This window comes from Echiichthys vipera (assembly GCF_963691815.1).
Source record: "Echiichthys vipera genome assembly, chromosome: 21".
Lineage (NCBI taxonomy): Eukaryota > Metazoa > Chordata > Actinopteri > Perciformes > Trachinidae > Echiichthys > Echiichthys vipera.
Window position 1 is genome coordinate 8,043,851 of NC_139846.1, and position 21,735 is coordinate 8,065,585.

General features: G+C 41.8%; 2 protein-coding genes across 6 annotated transcripts in view; one reads left to right on the forward strand and one right to left on the reverse strand.

Moving 5' to 3' along the window:
• The first annotated feature begins 602 nt into the window (after positions 1–602).
• Positions 603–7,676, forward strand: pdss1 (prenyl (decaprenyl) diphosphate synthase, subunit 1). Its single transcript, XM_083936550.1, has 11 exons — positions 603–772; positions 1,610–1,665; positions 2,053–2,185; positions 2,274–2,404; positions 2,899–3,040; positions 3,156–3,267; positions 4,428–4,537; positions 4,632–4,712; positions 5,033–5,146; positions 5,257–5,337; positions 6,121–7,676. Exons 1-11 carry the CDS (start codon positions 617–619, stop codon positions 6,259–6,261), a joined length of 1,257 nt encoding a protein of 418 aa, XP_083792676.1. The 5' UTR covers positions 603–616; the 3' UTR covers positions 6,262–7,676.
• Positions 7,677–7,781: 105 nt separating this feature from the next.
• The window catches only part of abi1a (abl-interactor 1a), a 53,681-nt gene continuing 39,727 nt past the window's right edge, over positions 7,782–21,735 (reverse strand). Inside the window, exons 6-11 of one of the 5 annotated variants that reach the window (XM_083936183.1) lie at positions 19,406–19,506; positions 17,992–18,108; positions 14,536–14,847; positions 12,296–12,382; positions 10,616–10,801; positions 7,782–10,485 (exon numbers count right to left, since the gene is read on the reverse strand). In XM_083936183.1, the coding sequence (XP_083792309.1) occupies positions 10,310–10,485; positions 10,616–10,801; positions 12,296–12,382; positions 14,536–14,847; positions 17,992–18,108; positions 19,406–19,506 (979 nt within the window). In that variant the 3' untranslated portion in view covers positions 7,782–10,309. The remainder of the gene's footprint in view (positions 10,486–10,615; positions 10,802–12,295; positions 12,383–14,535; positions 14,848–17,991; positions 18,109–19,405; positions 19,507–21,735) is intronic. The other 4 variants (XM_083936185.1, XM_083936184.1, XM_083936186.1 and 1 more) reach the window with 4 other exon arrangements.

Here is a 21,735-nt window from a genome sequence, read left to right on the forward strand (position 1 = left end):
TAAACAAGCTATAATCACACTCAATAAAATAAATAAAATTATGTATGAACCTTTTTAAAATATGTAAACATAAACATTCTAAATGTGTCCTAGTTTATTTCCTGTTGCAGTGTACGTGAATGACATCAGTTGACAGGAAGTTAACAATGACCAAGGGCTGTTGGTTGCCTAGCAATGGAATTCCGTTTAAAAGGTAAATATATAAAGCAGTAATTTTTCCTTACAATGAACATTACAGTCTTACATTATAATGACATGACATACGTACATTTAAGAAGAAAGAGTACTTAAATACACTCTTTTAAAAAAGGAAGTAAAAACATAAAAACAAAAGCATTTAATTGAAAGCTCGATTATATAAATACATATCCTTGTTCCTTGTATCATTAATACTTTGGATTAAGTCTTGAAGGGACTGTCTTTCCTCTCCTTTTTTTAAATTCTTTAATTTAATCGTGCTTTCACCTTACAATAATGTCCACACAAAAAACACAATTACAGAAAAAGACAAGAAAGCTCGTATGTGCAGCGACGTCATCACCAACCGTACTCATTCACCAACATCCGCTTCCGGTGTGATATATAACCTGTCCCGGCGCTGCTGTGCTCCGGGAACATGGCGTGCTCGCTGTGGAGGCAGTGCCGGAGGTGGAGTGCAAACTGCACGAGCACGAGTTTATTTGAAACATTGTGGCACATTAACGGCAGGTCTGTGACGGTCTCCACGTCCTCTCTGGGGCGGTCTCCATGGAGCTCCGGGCCGGGGGACAGGGTGAGTTTTCCGGCTTGTTTGGTAGAACACACCGGGGAAGGGAGTGCTGTCAAACCCCAGGAAGGTCACCGCAGGGCTGTCAGCCAGCACCGCTGAATGGTCATTTTCAGCTCAGGGGGTCTATTACTTTACTGTTTGGGACTTTTCCTGGCAACCTTGACTATCATTAATATTTAACTTATCTTTATTAGCATATTTCACACTTGAATGTTGACCGTTTGCAAGGACTGATGGCTTGTCCACAACTTATCAGCGCATACAACGTTAAAAGGTCAAGACCTGCTCCAGACATTATTTAGCAATTACCTAAAGCTCTGCCCTTTGGTCGGCTAGCTGTCCACAATGTTTTATCAAGATCCCCTTGATTTCGGTTTTTATTTTATTTTTTGGCACCTAATTCATTCATTAATCAATCAATGACTCACTGTGCTCCTCCAGTTTTTTGCAGTATTTGTTTATTTGTAGTCATTGTTGTCTAGCAGTTCTGTGTATGTTGACCTATCTTTGTTCAGCATGGTGTCCTTGTTTTTTTAGCTGTTTGTCTGTTTCTATCTTTGATGATCTCCTTAGAAAGAGTTGAAACAACGAACCTTTCCCTCAACACCCTCAAATAACTTCAAGCAGAAATCTGAACCACAATCTCAGATTTTATTTTGTATTATTCGTCATGTTGCATGGTTCTTTCTGTGAATTATATTTACTAACATATGCTGCCTTCTTAAAGCTGCCAGGAATGACATTCTTGGAGAGAAATCCTGACTCTGACTTGGCCTAAAAGTATTATTTAATATACGAAATCTTGACTCCTTGGGTATCATGTCCTTGTTGTTCGTGCAGGGGCAGCCGTCCGCTCTACCAACACAGACCAAACCCAGAACGTTAAACTTTACAAGGTGAGTTGTTTTTAACCAAAGGCTTTGCTCTGTAACAAAACTATTGAATGTATTTGTGCACAGTGTTCCAGACGGACAGCAATTCTGATTAAACATTAATCAATATAGTATTTACATAATCACATGAAATTGGTTGCAGCAAGAGTAGTGTTGCCCTTGTAAGAGCTGTTGGGGATCTAAACAAATGACACTTATCCAAACCAAGGATCTGGGGTGTCATAGCCTGCATGCATATTGTAAATAAACAGTATGTTGTACCAAAGCGATCAAGCTATAGGCCAGTTTTTTTTATAAAATATTCCACCTATCAATTAGTTTCCTGTATTTCCACATGTGTTTCTGTATTTGACAGCTACTGTTTGTTGTTGTTGTTGTTGTCCTCTGCAGACACAAGTCACGGTTCCTGAATCCTACGCTACAGTCTTGTTGCTGCAGGAGTGCACACAGCGACGCGAAGCCGAAGGACCCCTTCACGTTAGCCCAGAAAGATTTAACAAATTTATATGATGACATCAGAAAGGTACAGAGTGTGAGTGTGTGTGGGTGTGTGTTACAAAACGTGACTTTGCAGCTAAAGCTCCATGAATTTGTATAACTCTGCCTCACAGGAAATGTTCGTATCCAAAAAAGAGCTGAAGTCTCTATGTGACTACTACTTTGATGGCCAGGGCAAAGCCATCCGACCACTGATAGTAGTCCTGATGGCCCGGGCGCTCAACATCCACAGCAACAGAACCGGGTACCAAAACAAAATGTTATGTTTTTACCATAGCCTCACCCTGTTTAAATAATTGCCTAAACTAAGTTTTTCAGGAAACACAAAAAACTTCACCAAAAGCGAAGCACACTTGACATAGGCCATTATCTTAAAGGGGTAAAATCACATGATCTGATCAACTGAGGATGTAGGCGATTTTACCATAGGTGGCAGGCGTCATGAGATGATTTAGGCAAAAAAACCTATTTGGACAAAAAAATGACTTAGGTGATTATTTAACAGTGTGACGATAGATTGTCCATTATATAAAATGGACATGGCATCTTGGCTCCGCCTCATCTCCTCTCACCAAAAAAGGGCATTGATGTTTTAACCATTTACTGCTACTGCTGATCTAAAGTGACCTATGATACAGTTGCACCGCACCCTGTGATAACGCCTTAATTATTATCATCCAGGGTTTTATTCCATCTCACTTCCTGCAACCCGTTGTGTGTCGTCTTTGTCCTCTGTAGAGATTTGATCCCGGGGCAGAGGAACATAGCTATGATCACAGAAATGATCCACACTGCCAGCCTGGTGCACGACGACGTTATAGACGGATCAGATAAACGGCGGGGAAAGAGAACCATCAATGAAGTGTGGGGGGAAAAAAAGGTAAGAAAACTGTCCTTTTCTCCTCACTTCATATTTTCTACTACTACTTTGTCATTCGTTTTGTCTTTTTGTTTGTTTTTTCAGATGTGCATAACATGAGTTCTCTCTCTTCCAGGCCATCTTAGCGGGAGATTTCATCCTCTCGGCTGCTTCCCTGGCAATCGCTCGTATCGGTAACATCACAGTGGTGAAAGTGTTCTCCCAGGTGATCGAGGACCTGGTGCGAGGTAAATTGTTCATGCCATTTTGCCATGTCAGTGAGTAAGTCTTTCTTAAAATTGTAGCTAAAGCTGTACTACGCCACTTTGAAGCACATTGGAAGCTGTAACTTAACCATTAAAGGGAGGAAGAGTATCGGCACCTGTTGACGAGGCCACACAGCAAAAACATTTCAGCCACTCAAAAACTGTTTGTGTACACTATATTTAGAATATTTTCACAGCTTTAACTCGCCGTCAGACAGCACTGTTAAAGTTCACGTGGAGGGAACTGAAGCAGTTATCTAAGCTTTCTTCAAAGCCACCAGGCCGTTAGTTAGTTTTTAAGTTAGAGCAGGCGGAGGCAGTTTATTTTTGCCGTTGTTGGACAAAAAAAAAAAAATCCATAATAATCTGTGATGATATTGTAAATAAAATGTTCAGAGACAAAAATTTGACTTTTGCACCTCCTCATTTGGGTGGTGGTTAGCACTGTCGCCTCACAGCAAGAGGGTTGCTGGTTTGAATCCGGGCTGGGGCTCTTCTGTGTGGAGTTTGCATGTTTTCTCCGTGTCTGCGTGGGTTTTCTCCGGGTTCTTCCTCCCACAGTCCAAAGCCATGCATGTGTTAGGTTCAGTGATGACTCTAAATTGCCCGTAGGGACAAGCAGTTGAAGATGGATAGACCTCGTCATTGGCTCTGTTTTCTGGCGTTAGAAAATCTAGCCGCAGGGCTCACTGCAGCTTTAACCCTTTTAAAACACCAAAGTCGCACAATAACACAAACAAACCTACCTCTCACAGATGGAGGCAGCGGTAGACCAGAAACTCCTGTGATCTGTGAAGTAAAATGACTGTTTTTGTCAATGAAGTCTGGCAGCTGTGAAGATAGCATAGAACGGCTTCAGTTCCCCATCAGAAAGCAGTGAAAATATTCTAAATATAGTGTACACTTAAACTGAATCAACTAAATTGATTTTCCTATTTTTTTAAAGTGGCTAAAATACATTAAGCTACTGCCCCCGTGCACAGCAGTGTAGTGTTTATGTTCCGTGCCTGTCCTCCTGTGTGCGTGCCGACTGCATCTACTATACGCTGACTATGGAAAAGTTTGTCCATACAACCTTCAAAAAAATCAAAATCCAAACTCTCTGTTTAACAAACTCCCTAAATAAATGTCTGTGCTTTCAGGTGAATTCATGCAGCTGGGCTCCAAAGAGAACGAGAATGAGAGATTCAAACACTACCTCGAGAAAACCTTCAAGAAGACCGCTAGTCTTATTGCAAACAGTTGTAAAGCAGTATGTACCTTCTGCTCCCACACGAATACAGTATCAGAGTTGGTGTTAAAACTTAATGTTTGTTTGTTGACCTGTACCTTCTTTTTCATTTAAGGTATCTGTTCTGGTAAATTCGGATCCTGAAGTTCATGAAATAGCCTACCAGTATGGGAAGAATGTTGGCATTGCATTTCAGGTCATTTCTATAGTTTCTGCTTTTTGTTTTAATTCTGACCAGATAAAGCATGTAAGCTCTCTATAGTTTCACCTATACAACCTGAAGAACATAACCGCAGGAACATTTTATTTGTATAGCACAATTCAACAACAAGGTAATTCAAAGTGCTTCACATAAAACATTAAAAGCATTGGGAGAAATAACACATAAATAACTTTAATTTTAAAACCTATAAAAGATTTAAAACGCATAGGTCATTTAAACCTATAGCAGATTTATAATGCCGTCTGAAGTTCATAAATAATGGTTCTATGGGTTCCTTTTTTTCTGTCTGGTAGCTGGTGGATGATGTTTTGGATTTCACATCAGGAGCCAATCACTTGGGGAAACCCTCGGCTGCAGATCTCAAACTCGGTTTGGCCACTGGACCGGTCCTGTTTGCTTGTCAACAGGTGAGATCAACATCTGCATTTAAGTTGGTCATAGAAACCGTACATCTGGATCGTATTGCTAGAACACACGCTGTCTACTGTCAGTCTGAACCTTTACTTTCTGTCTTCAGTTTCCTGAGCTCCACACAATGATCATGAGACGTTTTAGCTCTAAAGGAGACGTAGATCGAGCCTGGCAGTACGTCTTTCAGGTATGACCAACAATTCACTGTCAATCAGATTAAAATGTGCAGGTTAAATCCATTAAATGTAAGGCCTGGACAGGTCTTTAAGTTGTGGTCTGTAAGAGTTCCATCTAGTTAATTGTCTAAGTAACTACTGTATCTATCAAAGAGCGAGTTAAAACAATGGCAGATCATATGACTGACTAATGAAAGCACTCATCTACCTGTATACACACACTTTTTTTTTGGCAGTTTTTCAAGCCTTCATTACATAGGACGGACAGGAAATGGGGTGAGAGAGGGGGGGGGGGGGGACATGCAGCAAAGGGCAGCAGGTCAGAGTCAAACCCGCGGCTGCTGCCTCAAGGACCATCAGCCTCTTTACATGGGGCAATTGCTCTAACCACTGTTCCACCGGTCCCCCCGATAGCACTTGTATTTGCTGCTTTGATTGGAGTATCTGTGGCGAGTTTCCCATGCTAAAATCAAATGTGGCACACTGTTAGTGATGCTTTTTGCAATGTTCCCCTTCTCTCTCTCGGACGTCCTATCAGTGTGGAGCAAAACCGTACATCATCTGGACCCAAACATCACAGCCAGCTTGAGTAGTGACAGAGTTAACGTAACATCAAGCAACCAAATTTACATGCACTTTCACTTATTTTTTTTTATCACCACTAGATGAGGATGATTGCTCCAATAAGGCAACCAAAGGGATGTGTTCAACTGTGAAAGAAGGGCCTTTCCAGTGACATAAATGTTTAGCCGATGAAATCAACTTGACAATTTCTTCTTCTTCTTGTGTTTCAGAGCGATGGTGTGCAACAGACCAAATACCTGGCCAAGCGCTATGTTCAGGAGGCCATCAGGCAGATCAGCATGCTGCGGCCGTCGGCAGAGAGAGACGCGCTCATCAGGCTCACTGAGATGGTGCTTACCAGAGACAAGTGATCCTCCACTGCTGGGCTTCACTTCAGGCAGCTACCTGTGGAAATGCAACTCGTCCTGCTCTCCAGGCTCAGACAAACACAATGAGAGTTTGGTTTCGGACAGACCCCTGGTGCTGGTTTTACTGCCAACTCTTAATGATAACGACAGCAGGCAGATTTGTCAGAACACTTAAATTCCAGTCAAGTGATGATAACGGTGCGAAGGGGCCTATAACATATTTAACTTCACTTGGTTTTTACTGCAAATGCTTTGACTCACATTTCCTGAATGGTATCAACAGTTTGGAGGTGGGGAAATTATAAACTTTAAGAAGCAGTGTGTAGGATTTAGGGGGACGTATTGGGAGACATGGAATATTCATAACTTTATTGGCGTATAATCACCTGAAGCTTAAGCATGCACTGAAATTATCTAGATATTACCCAGAGGAGCAGATATCCAAATCATTCAGACATCTGCCAGCTCCCTAGTTTAGAGCAAAATCTGTGTAATCTCTCTGAGAATTCACAGCGAGTGAGTGGGCGAGTTGATGACGGATTAATCATGTAGCTAGCGGTCTTAGTAAACAAACGACTGAGGGTGAAGACGAAGGGTCAATCATACAAAGACGGCAAAGAAAATGTCACCAAATCATCAGACAAATTCAAGGAACCGCAAGAGATCGGTCATTTATGACCAAATTATGAACGGGCTACGTCATAACGGTGCAATCCGCCTCTTTGCGCTCTGCCGGGGAGCCCCCCGTCTCCCAGATCAGGGGAGAAAGGATTTCCAGCGAGAACGCATCTTGCACTGACAATCTCCTGTTGTGCGCTACGTGTGAGAAAGGGAAACTCCTGACATTGTCCGGCGTTCGTGTGAGAAAACGGCTTAAGAATTGTTTGTTGTCTTAGAATGAGCTCTTTATCTTCTTTGGAAGCAGAGTCTGTCATGTTTCCACAGTAGCCCAGAACGGATAAACCAAACACGGGCTCTAGACAGGGCTATTTGTGTTTTGACGTTATCTGGAGGCCACCGTAGGTTCTCCCACACGCTTGGAAAGGAAGGGGTGAGCAGAGGGTTATTCAGTTGGACGCAATCTGCAACCTCACCACTAGATGCCACTAAATCCTACACACTGGACAAAACTGCAATTCAACTCTTCTTCTTCATTCAGTACTGTAATGGGCAACATCCTCCCGTGCTCGACCCTAGCTGACCTTGACTGTTACACGCTAGCGTCGAGCTGCGGTGGCATGAATGCAAAAAAAGTAATTCCAAAGTGAAACAATGTCATTGGTGTTTGTTTGGATCTGTTACTGTTTTTCGAGATCCGTCCACACCTCAGAGGCCAAACAGTCAAATGTCTTTTTGACTTGTGAAATGTTATAAGGTTACTTATTTAATGCAAAGTGCCCTGTAACAACTAAGCCCTTAACATCTTCAATGACTGTGCTCAATAAAACTACAGTTATGCTTTTTTTATTTAGAGCAAAGCCTCGCTCCTTTTTGATTCCCTTCAAAGTGACCACACCTGTATGTTGTACATAGAATTGTTTATTATAAAAGACTGTACATTCATTTTTCAATCAACATATTATATGTACAAATGAAGGGCAGACAGAGATTTCAATATTTCTACCCAAGAAATTGAGCTGGAAATTTCTAAAGCAAACGGGCAAAATACCAAGGCGAAAGCTGCGATATCCTGAAATGGTTTAAAAAATGAGTAATTATGTTGTGTTAGATGGTTCGTTCAAGGGCCAAAAGTAAATATACAATGTTACCAGGATGATTCCTAGACCTGAGTGACGGCTGATATTGATTGGCTGATTTGACTCGGGGTTAAAATATGTACACCTGTGCAGCCCAGAGGATTTCATGTTCAGAGCGCTCAACATGGTCCTTGAACGCAGAGCTTTGTGAAGGCTGAGGAGGTATTAGAGTTGTTTATTGGTCCATGTTCCATCTGAATTGTCACATGGCAGTGTCAGGCACGACAATTCCAACCTAATTAGCACTGCACACTATCCGCTGTCTTACCAGAGGCATAGTCCCATTATTGCCAGTTACCAAATGGATCCTACAGATTTGATGTGGATTAGTTAATAACAGTGATGTGACATCTTAAAATGCTTAATAAACTAAAAATTTGGGGGGTTTTCTTTCGCTTCAAAGGAATCCAAATGCATGAAAAAGTAAAACTCCATTTCATTTTCATGATTTTAAAAAGGGAAACTAGGTCTGTTATTGTGTCTGACTTCAAATCTCGCTCAAGGAAAAGTCTCGTTCCGAAGTCCTGAGGTGACACCGATGGAAACGTGAGTGAGAGTTGGGGAGAGGAGTGTCAGGAAGAGTTTGATGTGTTTGAGTTCACCTTGTTACTTTACATGATTTTCTATTTAATTTGACATGGCTGAATATTTAGCTGGGATGTGTTCAGCCCCAACAAAACGTAGCAGAAGATTTATTTTAAACGAACGCGGTGGTGCATTCAGGGTTCCTACGCCTCTTTCCAATCCAAATTCAAGCACTTTTCAAGCATTTCAAGGTGCATTTTCAAGCGTTTCCATCACCAAAAAACATTTGTATACTAATCCGATTACGGCACTTCATCACATGAAATTATAGCCAAGACCATGTTGTGTCAACATTCTACAGAACGTGGGCAACCTGAAGGAATACCAGGATTCATGTTTGTAAGCAGACTTGACATTTTACATAACCTACATTTCAAGCACTTTCAAATGCTCCATTTCAAACCTTGAAAACATCACATTCAAGTTCAAGTGTTTTCAAGGATTTCTAGCATCTGTAGGAACCCTTCGCATTTTTTTTTTCCACAAAAAAACCTACCTGAAAGCCCGTTACACACCGTTTAGAGGAAACAACGTTCAATCCCGAAACTAGCTGAAAGGTGCAAACTGTTTTTCTGATTGAGCATACTCGATTTTGAGATTTTAGGTGTCCTGGAGACTTGGTTAGACACAATAACAAACAGACTGGGTGAAGCAAAAGGTAAAGAAGAATGTTGTACTTCTTTATAGGGTCTTTTCCATTATGCCGTCAGACACATTTAATCATCTGTCCTTTTCATTGACGGCGCACAATTGCCCCAAAGGAGCGCATTGTAGCTTGTTTTGCGGCTGTCTGCTGCAGCTCTCTCGCTCAATACTGGACTTAAAAATTGTTCCCATTAGCCGCTTAGGCAAAAAACATGAGAAAATAGGGTCCACGATGAAAGTTCGAATTGGCATTTAGAGGGTGAGACCACGGGAAAGCCTCAAACTTACTTCAGCCTTAAAAAAAAGTTCAGTAATTTCAACAGTGTAATCAAAATTTCAAAAAGGTGAATACATTTACAACATAATGGAAGCATAAACTTAAGATTACATTATATCTCTTATTAAAATTTTGCATGCTTTTAACGCTGATGTTCAGGAGTAATTGTTCTGTCTTTGAAATACCATACATAGTAATAATTAAATTTGTAACTGACTGACAGGCCATCTTACTTTTACTGAATGATCCTGCTGGAGGAGGGCGCCACTTGTGATACCTGTCATATAATCCACATTCACTGAATTCACATTACAGAAACCCAAAGTGGCTGCAGCTCACATTATATACAACGGGCAGTACAAACACTTCAACTGAAGGTGTTTACATGACGTTAATATTTGCGTTGTTCCTAACACTCTTGTTCACAAAGGATAATCGGTTCTAGTCCAGGTAAGATGATGTCGTACATCCTTCAGCTGCGTCACCATCGTATTTTGAGTTCAACTGCCGTGAGCTCATGCAGTCCAACTCTTTAGAAACTTTTTTTCTTTTTACATATTCCATAAATGTCCCCCACCCGCCCATATAACACCAAAATAAACTAAATAGATATTACTTTTCATTTTATTTGCAATCAGTAAGGGAAAGAACATTCTGTCATATCAAAAAGGGGGATCATACAGTTATGTCTATGCGTCTCAGGAGTCAAAGATTTTGCGGCGGTCAGTCTCTCAGTGGATTATGATATGACTGAATAAATAGACTTTACTGTTACTGCGAGGGCCCTTCAGTCGGCGTAGTGCATGATGGACTCCACGTAGTTGCCCGGGAACAGTCCGGTGACGCCGTTGGAGACGCCCTCGAACCAACCGTCGTCGTTCTTCTTGATGACGTAAATGATCGCCCCCTCCATGAAGCTTAACTCGTCGTCTTTATCCCTGCTGTAGTCGTAGATGGCCACCACTGTGAACAGGAAAGGAGGTGTAAACTGCTGATTTTAAAAGGTGCTATACAAATAAAGTTATTATTATTATTATTATGTTTAGATTAGCATCCAATGTAAGACTTTATCAAAAAAACTGTTGCTGCAAACCTTTCTCGACGTAGGTCTTGGGTGCCCACTGTGGGTCTCCATCAGCGTACGGGTCGCTGTACTGCACGACGGCAGCGTCCTCCTCCTCGTAATCAACCGGAGGAGGCGGAGGAGGTGGAGGAGAGTCGTCGAACATGGGCAGGTCGTCTGGAGGCGGAGGGGGAGGTGGAGTAGGAGTATCTGCAACTGTTGAGCAGACACAGAAAGTGAGATTTCTTATTTTTTCCCATGTTGGATTCAAAAAGGTCAACATGATGCCGGAGAGGGCGGCGGCTGAATCATGCAGAATTAGTGATGAATAGAGTGTGTATGCAAGACATTTGAATATTACATTCATCAAGCAGGCTGCATCACTGTTAGGACTTTGCATGGATCACTTAATAGGAGTGTGTGCTGTATGTTTGGGGATTTTGATAGCGGGTTATATGAGGTCCTTATCCATAGGCAGTGTATTACCTACAGCCATGGTGGCCAGCAGGCTTCCAGATTGGAGAAGCAGACAGGAAGCTAAGTTAGTACTGCTGTGGATGAAGGCAGCAGCTAAAAAAGATGTCAGTGGTGGAAACTAAAGATATTATATCGCTTACTTCAAAGCCACCAGACTCCTCCTTTGTGTTATTGTGTGACACAATAAACAAACTAACCAATTGAGGCAGCAATAGAGCAGCAACTCCCGTGTTCTGTTTAGTAAAATGACTGTTTTTGTAAAAGGAGTCTGGTGGCTTCGAAGAGAGCCGAACAGCTTCGGTTACCCCTCTGAAAGAGAAAGATATATATTTTAAATATAGTTTTACACTTAAACAGATACTGTTTTTTTTATGTGGGCCTTTTGTTATTGGTTAGCTTCTGTCTGTCTCTCAGAACTGCAGGCGTGCCAACCGCCATCTACTGTGCACTGACTACGGATAAGTGCCTCATACGACCCCACAAAAATCGCAATTGTGTAGGATTTATGAACACTTGCATGATCTGATGATTATTACATGCTGTCATGCTACTTAGTAGGTTAGAGGTTTGTGTGAAGGCATCTACACTGGGAACAAAAAGCTAAAAAAAGGCATGTTTTTAATGAACGTTTTATCTAACACTTTAATTGCCAAGTGTTATTTATTAGGAGATATCCACCACAGAAATATAAAGTTACTTTCTGAAATAAAACACTAATATTTGACTGTATTGCAGGTTTTGGTCCAGCAAGGGGCAGCATAGAGTCCCATCTTCCCCAGCTCGGTTTTCCAGAGACCTTAAGGAACGACCCCCCCCCCCCCCCAAACATTATCATTCACCTCAGCTCAACCCTGCAGTGCTACATTCAGCACATGAATAGAGCTTCAGTCTGTGATTAAATCTCCTGCATGATACTGAATCACTAAAAACTGTAGGTGGCGGCATGTTAAAAAAAACAAAAAACTTCAACTGCCATTAGTTGCTACTAATAGTAACAATGTGGTTTAATGGCTGAAAAATAAATCTGTCAACTACTAAAAAAGTTACATTAACATGACGGGACTCTAATGAGATACATTTTTCATTGCTGCAAAAAGACGGTTTTAATTGTTCTCAAAGGACAGACAGTGGTGGGGGAGGATGAACAAGCACAATGCATGCTGGGGGTTCTGGAAATGGGAGTAGTTGGCACAGATAAAAGGAGGAAAGTACGTCTGTAGCCTCTTCACTTACTGCTCTCCTGCATCCTGGCCACAAAGCCAGTCAGAGGTATCTGTGGAGTCAGCTGGGGCATTGGGGGAGGAGGAGGAGCGATAGACACTAAAAGCCAGCAGAGAAGAGACAGAAAGGCAGAGAGAGGGAGCAACAGAGAAATCGCCCATCAGTCACCAAGGATGTACAGAAGACAGTTAAGAGTGCACACCAAATCCCAAGCAAACAACACCGACACAGACCGAAGACAAACGAACTGCAGGAATGGTGAGCTTGTACGTGTCAAACACAACAGGACAGAGAGATGTGCAACAGAGACAGCGTTGAAGTGCTCAGTCAAATTAATTAACCTGTTGGAAACATTTTAAGGTGACCAATTATTGAAAGGATAGTCAACAGATTCATTAATTCAACCGTCTTTAGCTGCAGCGTCTCCACAGATCAAAGTTCTGTGACATCTGTGAGAGTGATGAGATTTCAACGTGGTATCTGGGGATCACTGAGGCCAGAGGATAAACGGCGGATTAGGTTTGATTTCTGTCAATCAGACAGCTCCCTCTCATGGCTCTGAAAGAGCAGTGAGGGCTGCTGACGACCAGGGGGAGGAGCTGTTTGCACCTCAACCCAAATCCCAGGCAAGCCTGCTGAGAGCCCTTCAGAACTCAGAACATTGAATTCTAACTTCACTTTTTTCCCAACCAAGTTAGTGAACTGATCAACATTGGGATAACAAATTAGACCCAGTGCTTCTGTGAATGATCGTCTTATGGAGATGAGACACTAGAAACCTGTTTACACCTGGCACAAAAAGAAAGCACATTAATGCCAGGTGTAAATGCAGGCAGAGCACATTGTGACCGGAGCCACATCTGGATTTGGTCTGGCTCGCATTGGGATCTGATCTGAGCCAGGTGTGAAGGTTATCCATACAGTGTGACCACATTCTTAGGAAGAAAAGAAAATCGAAAGTTCACCTAACACAGAGTAGTCAAATCACAGACAGATTCAGGCATAATCACATAACAGCTGTAAATGCAAAGGCCGCTGTATCAGAAGCCATAATCCAGACAATGGTTCCAGTTAGTGATCACATGTGATCACCATTCCAGGCGTAAATGGGGACTAGATTTTAGACATTAGCTAGTTAAGTTTGAAATGAATCCACATAATGAAAAGAGAAATACATTAACAAGTTAACTTCTGACTTTTGCATGAAGCTAAAAACTGTGTTTGTATTTGAAGCCGTCTACATACTTAAATCGATTAATTTTGCAGTATGCTAGACTGGGCAAGGCCGGTTTTTGGAAAGCATAAGTAAACATGTTGTTGTGACCGTTCCAGTGCTTTGCATTGTGGGACACGGTAGGCGAAGTAGACTGGTCCAACCATGGATGTAGAAAGGAAATTGGATAAAGTGCCTGGAGTCAAAAAAGTTCAACTGCTGTTTAAAAATATCCGGATGATCAGCACTGCTTCCACGCTGTGAAGCTCACAGAGCAGGTGCACGAGAGACGCCCACCGCCTCTGCTAACTTGGATGGGGATTGACCCATTTAATGGTCGACTCTTCTAGACTTTCCAAATGAAATCGGACTGAATGGATCAAATTGATATTAACATGAGTCATTCAATTTGGGTGTGACACTCACAAAAAATGAATTCACTGATTTACAGACGCCTCTTTCACCATGTAAGTCAATGGGGAAAAGTATTTTTTAGGCCTGAAGGTGTCACGTGAAGGAGCTGGTAGCTGTAATTCCACTATGAAAATTAGCCCAGCACTTCACAGGGGCCTGGGTCTGATGCAGACTTTCATTTTCTTTTATGATATCCAGGTATTTTTTTGCATACTGCCGATTTTGCTTTTGTTTGAATATTACATGCTACATTTTGGGCAAGTCAGTACGTACTGCTGGTATAGTACCCAGTTTCAAATACAGCCTGTTAGCAGAAGACAATTGCCTCCTTAGATTCTGCTGCAAAATCCAAGTCCAAATACTGAGGACATCCCACAGTTAGACAAAAAGCCTTCACCTGCACTCAGACTTTGGGTCAGGTCAATAATTCTGTCAAGAATGCAGTCGTGACCTTCAGACATCAGTGACTCACTTGAAAATATGAAATATTGGTCTGTGGCAACAAAAGGTTAGCTTGCTTTAGTTTGTGTCTGTGCATGGTTTGGAAAAAAATGTGACATTTTGTGCTTAAGTGACAGTTGAGGATCTATAAAGGGGGCTGGGACTGGAGACAGAAGGGCCTTACTTGAGTTCTGGCCATAGCCAGGAGTGCCTCCATTAATATGAGGCTGCTGTTGTTGCTGCTGCTGCTGTTGTTGTTGTTGTTGTTGTTGTTGATGTTGCTGTTGCTGTTGCTGCTGCTGTAGCTGTTGCTGCTGTAGTTGCTGCTGCTGCTGCAAGGAGAACTGGGAAGTGACCGACGGCGCCCGGCGGTAGGTGCCCGTGGCCGAAACCATAGAGATAGAGGAGTTGGAGGGGTTGTGCCGCGAAATCTGCCGCGAGATGGTTCCAAACTGGGACATTGGAGCAGGGCCAAGACCAGGCCCAGGGGCCACCACTAGAAACACCCAAAAGGGAAGAGAGGAGAGATGGGAAGACCAAAGAGGGAAGGGGGTTAGACAGAGGAGACAGAAAGAGGAAGGGGGGGGGGGGGGGAGCACCCGCAAAATGAATCATCAAGATTGTAAAAGATAATGCAAGCTTTTAAATACTGATTAGAGTCCCACACCTGATGAAAAGACAATCAATAACCAATTTAAAGAAGCAGAAGAGCTAGGGAAACAAAACACAGATTGTACATGGATAATAAAGTTGCACAGAGATATTTCATGGGGGTCAAATTAAACACAGTCCCAAGAGGTCATCCGAAGAAATCCTGCACCTTCTTTGTAATGTAGAGAGGGAAAAGATTCATTGAGCAGAGAGAAAGAGAGCAGCAACAGAACTTCGTGGTAATATGAATATGAGTTATCGCAAAGAGGGTGAGAGTTCATGATTGAGTGCATGTGTGTCTAAGAATAACCAACAGCAACAGCATAGAGACAACAACATTACATAGGCTTAAATATTTGAAGATTATCGATGCAGCATGTTAATATGTGTGAGAAAACAGGATTGGAGCGGGAGAGAGGGAGAGTATTTCCTGTTCACATTTCTAGATAAGACTCCGTCTCTCAGGAGGGGCCCTGCTCTCAGATTAGGGATGGGTGGAACCAGAGGAAGTACAAGGTTCAGAGGAACACAGGGGCAAACAAACTTCTCCATATTTCCACCGGCAGAAGTAATTACAGCTGAAAGAGTGCATTGATGTTCTGAGGATTGAAATGTGTGCGTTTCTAGTGATCATCGTGCACAAGATTGGTGCAGTCAATCAGACATAAACAGCCATTGTACAAACATACACACATGGTGGATGCAGCTCTGCAGCGCTCCGACAGTAAATCAAAACCAGGATCTTTCAGTGATTCAGAGTCAATACCCCACCCATGTAAATTAAAGCTTCATCAGGCAATATTGAAAGCCTGCAGAGCTGAATAGCTTGGAACTTCATTACCCAGAAATCATATTATGTAGCATCAATTGAGCATCCGGCTGTCGCAGAATTGAGTGCTTGCCGTCTGTTTAGTATTTGTATCTATTACTTCTTAAGTTCTTAGTAACTACTAGCTAATTTCAATGTAGTTGTTTACTAAATAAGGTTGCACCATTAAAAATCTTAGCTAGTAAAGAAACTAAGAAACACATGAATCACTAAAATGGTTGTTCTCTCACAGCCTCAGTTTTGCCTGATAAAGCTTTAATTACTTTAATCACATTTATGGTAAAAAAAGAAAAAAGAAGAAAAAAACATGTGCAAAAGAAGTCTCAAAGTCCTCAAGGTAAGGATTTGTGTATGGAAACACTGCTAATATTCTGCCTCAGCTTGGAGGGCTTAAAGTTAAAGTCCCACTCCGGACACGTTATTAAGTATTTAAAGGCTACTCTGCTATGATTAATATTTTTTAAACGTGGCTTTCCCACACGAAAAGTAAACAAACAAAAAAAGAAAATCACTGGAAGCCCATCTAATCTCTTTCTCTGATCCCTCATCGTGAAATTCTGCATCTGGCCTCGCCATGCCCAATGCTGCTCGTGCTAGGTTTAGACACTTCATTCTAGCTTCTACCTGAGGTTGATGAGCAGATCCGAGGTGAAAGAGTGGGGTGCAATCCACCCATCAGGACGGTTAAACACATCGGGGAGAATCAGCCATGGGTTGACATGTTTGAGCCGGCTTCAGACAGGAAGCGGTGGAGATGGAGCCCATGGAGCTAACATTAGCCAACTGAAACTAAGTCACATCAGTCACACCCAGACTCAGATGAGGAGCCTGTTGTCACTAAAATGGTCGACTAGCAGATGCATCAGAATGGGGAGTGTGGTTAGCATCTATTAGTAGTTTCTGTTGTTTGTTAGCTCGTTAGTCTGTAACTGTCAGTGGCTGACAGCTGTGATGGCAGTGGGTTTTCTCCCCGTACTGACAGTCCGCTCTGAGCTGGAGGCTTCAGGTTTCTTTGCCGGTGTTGTGTCCAAGTTGTTGCCCCTTCGAAGAGGGTTTCACATATTAGATAGTGATTGGTTTATGGATTAGTGACGTACAAACTAAAGCTGCCCGGGATATGTTTGAATTTCAAATCTGTGCTGAGAAATCTCCTCCCTCAGGAAAGGGATGTGAAAACACCTCTAGTAATAACAAAATTTGCACAGACAAAAGTCACTGTAGTCAATGTCAGACATTTTAGACTTGAGAGGGACTTTCATTCTTGAATTCAGGTTTTAAAAGTCATCATTTACTGCGTCAATGTGGTTGGCCTTTCTAGATAGACAGCAGCTTGAGGTAAAATGTAAATTGACAATTACAGAGATCCTGCAAGCAGTTATTAATGTTTGCCAGACCTTAGGTGATATGAGACTTCTTTATTAGCCAATTATATTTGATCAGTGAAGGATAAGGAAGCACCACCACCAAAGATTGAGAAAAATGTTCCTGAACTGGAGAGAAAATAAAAAAGCCAGACACTCTCACAGAGTATGTCTGTTGTGTCTCTTTAAAAAAAGCACATATACAGTCTGTTCACACTGCACCAAGAGGATCAGCACGGACTGTAAGCTTTCAGCAGTCCTGTTTATTGAATGGAAAGGCCACCGGCTGTCAAGAGCCATCAGATGAGAATGTTTTTTCGCCTAATTAGCAACAGTTCTGCCTAGAAAGTGGCAATTATGGGAAGAAATTCAGGATACTAAGACCTTTTGCATTTTACAAGGACTACTTTCAAATTAAAGCATATTCCTAAACTTGACCATATTATGCTTAAAATGAAGATTTTACGAAACTGTCTTTGTTCAAACCATGTCCAAAGCTTTAAATTCAAATAAAAATGAAGATCTCAAATTGAGTTTGGAGAACAGCTTGAAGCATTTTTACATTTTTAAGTCTGTTTTCATTCAGACCAATTGTTTTGCACAATACGCAGCCCTGGTATGACGACATGATTGCACAGAAATAATGAGAACCTCTTGCTTGCAGTGTGTACAAACAGTCAGACCCAGTCAACACCCTTATTTGTGCATCTCCACCAGAAGAAGATCCCAGTAGAGATGCCGATTATCCGTCCGGACAGCAGTGGCGACAGGAGCAGCCTCAGAGGTCGAGGATTCTCACCTATAGGTGGTGGTGGTGGTGGTGGTGGCGGTGCTGCTGGGGGGCAGGGCCCGGCCATAGGAGGAGGTGGAGGAGGGGGGGGTGGAGGGGCTCCCGGAGGAGCCCACATGGGCGGGACTGAAAGGAGTGTTTACATTAGTAACCATTTAAGGCAGAGGCAGAAGCTGCACCTCTACGCTGTTGCATAACATCACGTCAGGGGCACCTCGACTTTGTCAGGGCGCCGCACACACTTGGACACACTTCTTTGTGGTATGAATTGAGTGTTTCCATGGCGACCAGCTTGCAGGGAGAGCCGTGGTTAGTCCTGTGCTGCTGGCCTGATCCTGGCGCTGAGGTGCACAAGCTGCTTCAGAAACCTACAATATTTCTTGTTCAGCTCAGATCTTCTGAAAAAGTTGAACACAGTAAGGCGTGTGTCTGGTGTAACGCAGTACTATGTGCAGCTTGTGCGTGGTGAGGCAGCAGGCCCAAAGCAGCGTGGCCTATTTACACAGCCGGATAGAGAATCAGCTGTGCTTAGAACACAATGGGTCTGCATAATCCCTGTCTGGTAAACATTGGCTCTGTGTAGCGTAGTCTCACTACACATTACATACGCACCGTGTCAAGAAACGCCTATTATTCATGTATGTCATGTTTTAAAAAAAAGGGCACATATTTTGAACTAATACCTTAAAATAGGGTATTTTATGAAAATAGACACAGATGTGCACTGTTGACTTGAATGCATGTAGTAGCATGTCGTGTTATGTCGCAGTTACTGTCTACTCTTTAACGTAAGCACGGAAAGTAATCTCTCTCACAGGTATGCACGTTGTGCAAACATTACAGCCTGACAATGTTTAAAGAGTGTTATCTCATTTCACACAGGTCAAACACACAAGAATGTCAAATGCAAAAACTAAATTAATAGCAGATATTTGTTATTCTTTTATACTCTATAGTGTTCTTTCATTAAAAATAAAAATAATTAAACTAAAAAATCACATGTATTCATCCATTTAGTCTATTTATTTATCATTTTCATTATTATTTATTTTGCTACTTCATTTGATATACAGTTTTTTATAATTTTATTATGTATTTATACTTTTAAATTTTAATTGTGGCAGTTACATTAGCAATACTAATAATGTACTTGTTTCTTCTTTTTTTCTCTTTATTCAGAAGAAACTACTGTAAGGGATAATAATTCAACAATAAAGAGTATTTAAAAGTGTATTTTAACCAGTGTTTGGAGCAGAGTGGTTAGCAGCACTGTGAGGCGGGGTGGGGCAGAGTTTATTGGAGGCTTTTATAAATGCCTGAAGCTAGTTGAGAACATCCCTGCCCTCATTAAATACCAGTTAGGAGACTGGCAGACTGGCCTGTGGGAACTGTCACAGCATGATGTGCAGCCTTCATAGCTCACCTGGTCCAGAGTTGGGGATGGAGGGTGTAGGCACGGCGATGGGAATGCCAATACCGCTGCTGCCGCTGTTCTCCCTGCTGCTACTACCCCCGCTGCTTCCACTGAGGGAGGAGAGAGACAGAAGAGAAAGAGGACATTGTTTTATTCAGGCTGCAAAGCAGGTAAAACTGCAGGCACACAGACTCTTCTTTAGAATGGTCAGACTGTAATGGACAGACTTCATATTGGCGTCTTCTTTTCTCATACTGATTGTTTCTGTCTGACTGAGCTGCAGAGTGACACACCCAGGTGAGCGAGACATGAGTCACTCTGTTGAGGACGTCTGCTCACAATCAAACTAACACAGTTAAATTGAATACAATTACGTTTTTTTTCCCACTGAAAAATATCTTTCTTCAGATCCCCTGATTGGCCCAAAAGTAATTATCAAATGCACTGTTGTTAGGAAAACAAGGACAAATACATTCTTTTTAGAGTACATTACATGTTTTAGTGGGGAAACATTTACATTATCAGCTTACTGACAGATCCTTCTTGCTCTGGAAAGGACTCCATTCAATGTCCGTTACATTAAAAATATATTATTTTTTTAGCTTTTACCCCACTAAATTTCAAATAAAACAAGCACTTAAAATACAGGCAACTTCTAAGGCAACATGTGAACTAAAAACAAACTAGATACTGTATAGGGAGGTATAGGCTCCTATATTTTGTCCGCAAGGACCAGTTCGGAATCAATTCCGAGTCAAGTCATTTAAGATGCAGTTGAACAGCGATGGTTGTCATGGTAATATATTTAGAAAATACGAGTAGTTATCTCCAGGTTTCCCGAAAACAATCCACAGTCTCAGCGGCTCAACATGCACCGAGAGAAAGGTTCCTCTTCTCACAGTGGAACTCAAAACAACAAATGCAGCTGGAGTTTACAAATTATAGTAGTGTACAGTAGTGTTCGGAATTTTTCCATCAACTGTGGATTTAAACTAAGAATAAGTTAAGTGCTCATATTAGAATGAAGATGAATCTCCAGCTGAATTTAAAACACTTTGTTGTGCATGATATGAGCCCTTGCCAAACAATCTGTTCAAATGCTGAATGGACAGAGCAATAAAAACACAATAACAGCTGTAGGAAAACAGTGTTCATACGATAACAGATGGACTTTTGTGAAATCCACTAATTTAGCACTTGCAGCCACAGATGCAGCTAATAAAGCCAGTCAGAATGATCAGTGCTGATGCAATGCAATTAGTCAGTAATAACAACATGTTTGCATTTGTAATGATCTTTCATAGGTATTTAAATGTATCCCTTGTGATTAAATGTACTGTAAATGTTAACTGTTTCAACATGTGATATCTTACATTTCACATGTAACATTCCTGTAAAAAAAAAAAAATGTTCCCACAATAAACAGGTTACAAATGTGACATGTGCATTTTTCATAATAGTTCTGATGGTTAATTTATCAGTGAAATCATTTATCCAACAAAAAACTTTTTTGCTGAGTTTCTTAGTTTCATATTATTGATAACTGAATATCTATCACTCTTGGGCTATAGCTTCCTTTAGAACAAAATAGATTAAATGAAAAAATATAGATGGATTGATAGCAAAGAAAATAATTATTAGTTAAAACCATAATCAATATCATAATATGAGAGATTTAGTTATGATATTTCTTTCTGATATATAAATGTTTTCTGCATAACAGTTGAGTGACAATGTTTTAACAGCTCTAGTTAAGTGGCATAACAATCAAATAAATAATTAAACATGGCCATCATATGCACAAAAGTAACAACTGCTTTGTAAAAAAAAAAAACCTGACCGGCCCTCACCCCTGAGGATATCGGACATGTGAACGTAGGATGTATGTCAGCTCTGCAGCGGCCTGTATAAGCGCTGCTTCACCCTGTGTTTGACCCCAGAGCTCTTAGATCAATGCCCTTGCTGAATAAATCCTCTCTCTCTTCCTCCCTCTCCCTCCCTCCCTCCCTCTCTTTCTCTCTCAGGCTGGCCTTGATCCTCATTTCTGCTCCGCCTCTCCCATTCCTACCTCTTTCATCTCTGCTTTTCAGCTTCTCTACCTTTCTCCTTCCACGCCTTTGACCTTTTCCTCTCATCGCCTGTAAAGTGATTCCCCCGTACCCCCTCAACGCTGTCATCTCTGATTCCTTCTGTCCCTCTGAACCCGCTCTCACCTCACCTCCCCCCACATCTCTTTATCCTCCTTCTCCCAGCATCCCCCCGCTCCGATCCATGTCAGTCGAGCCCCGGGGCTCCTCAAGCACAAACAGCAGGGATAACCCCTCTGAAGGATGTTGGTG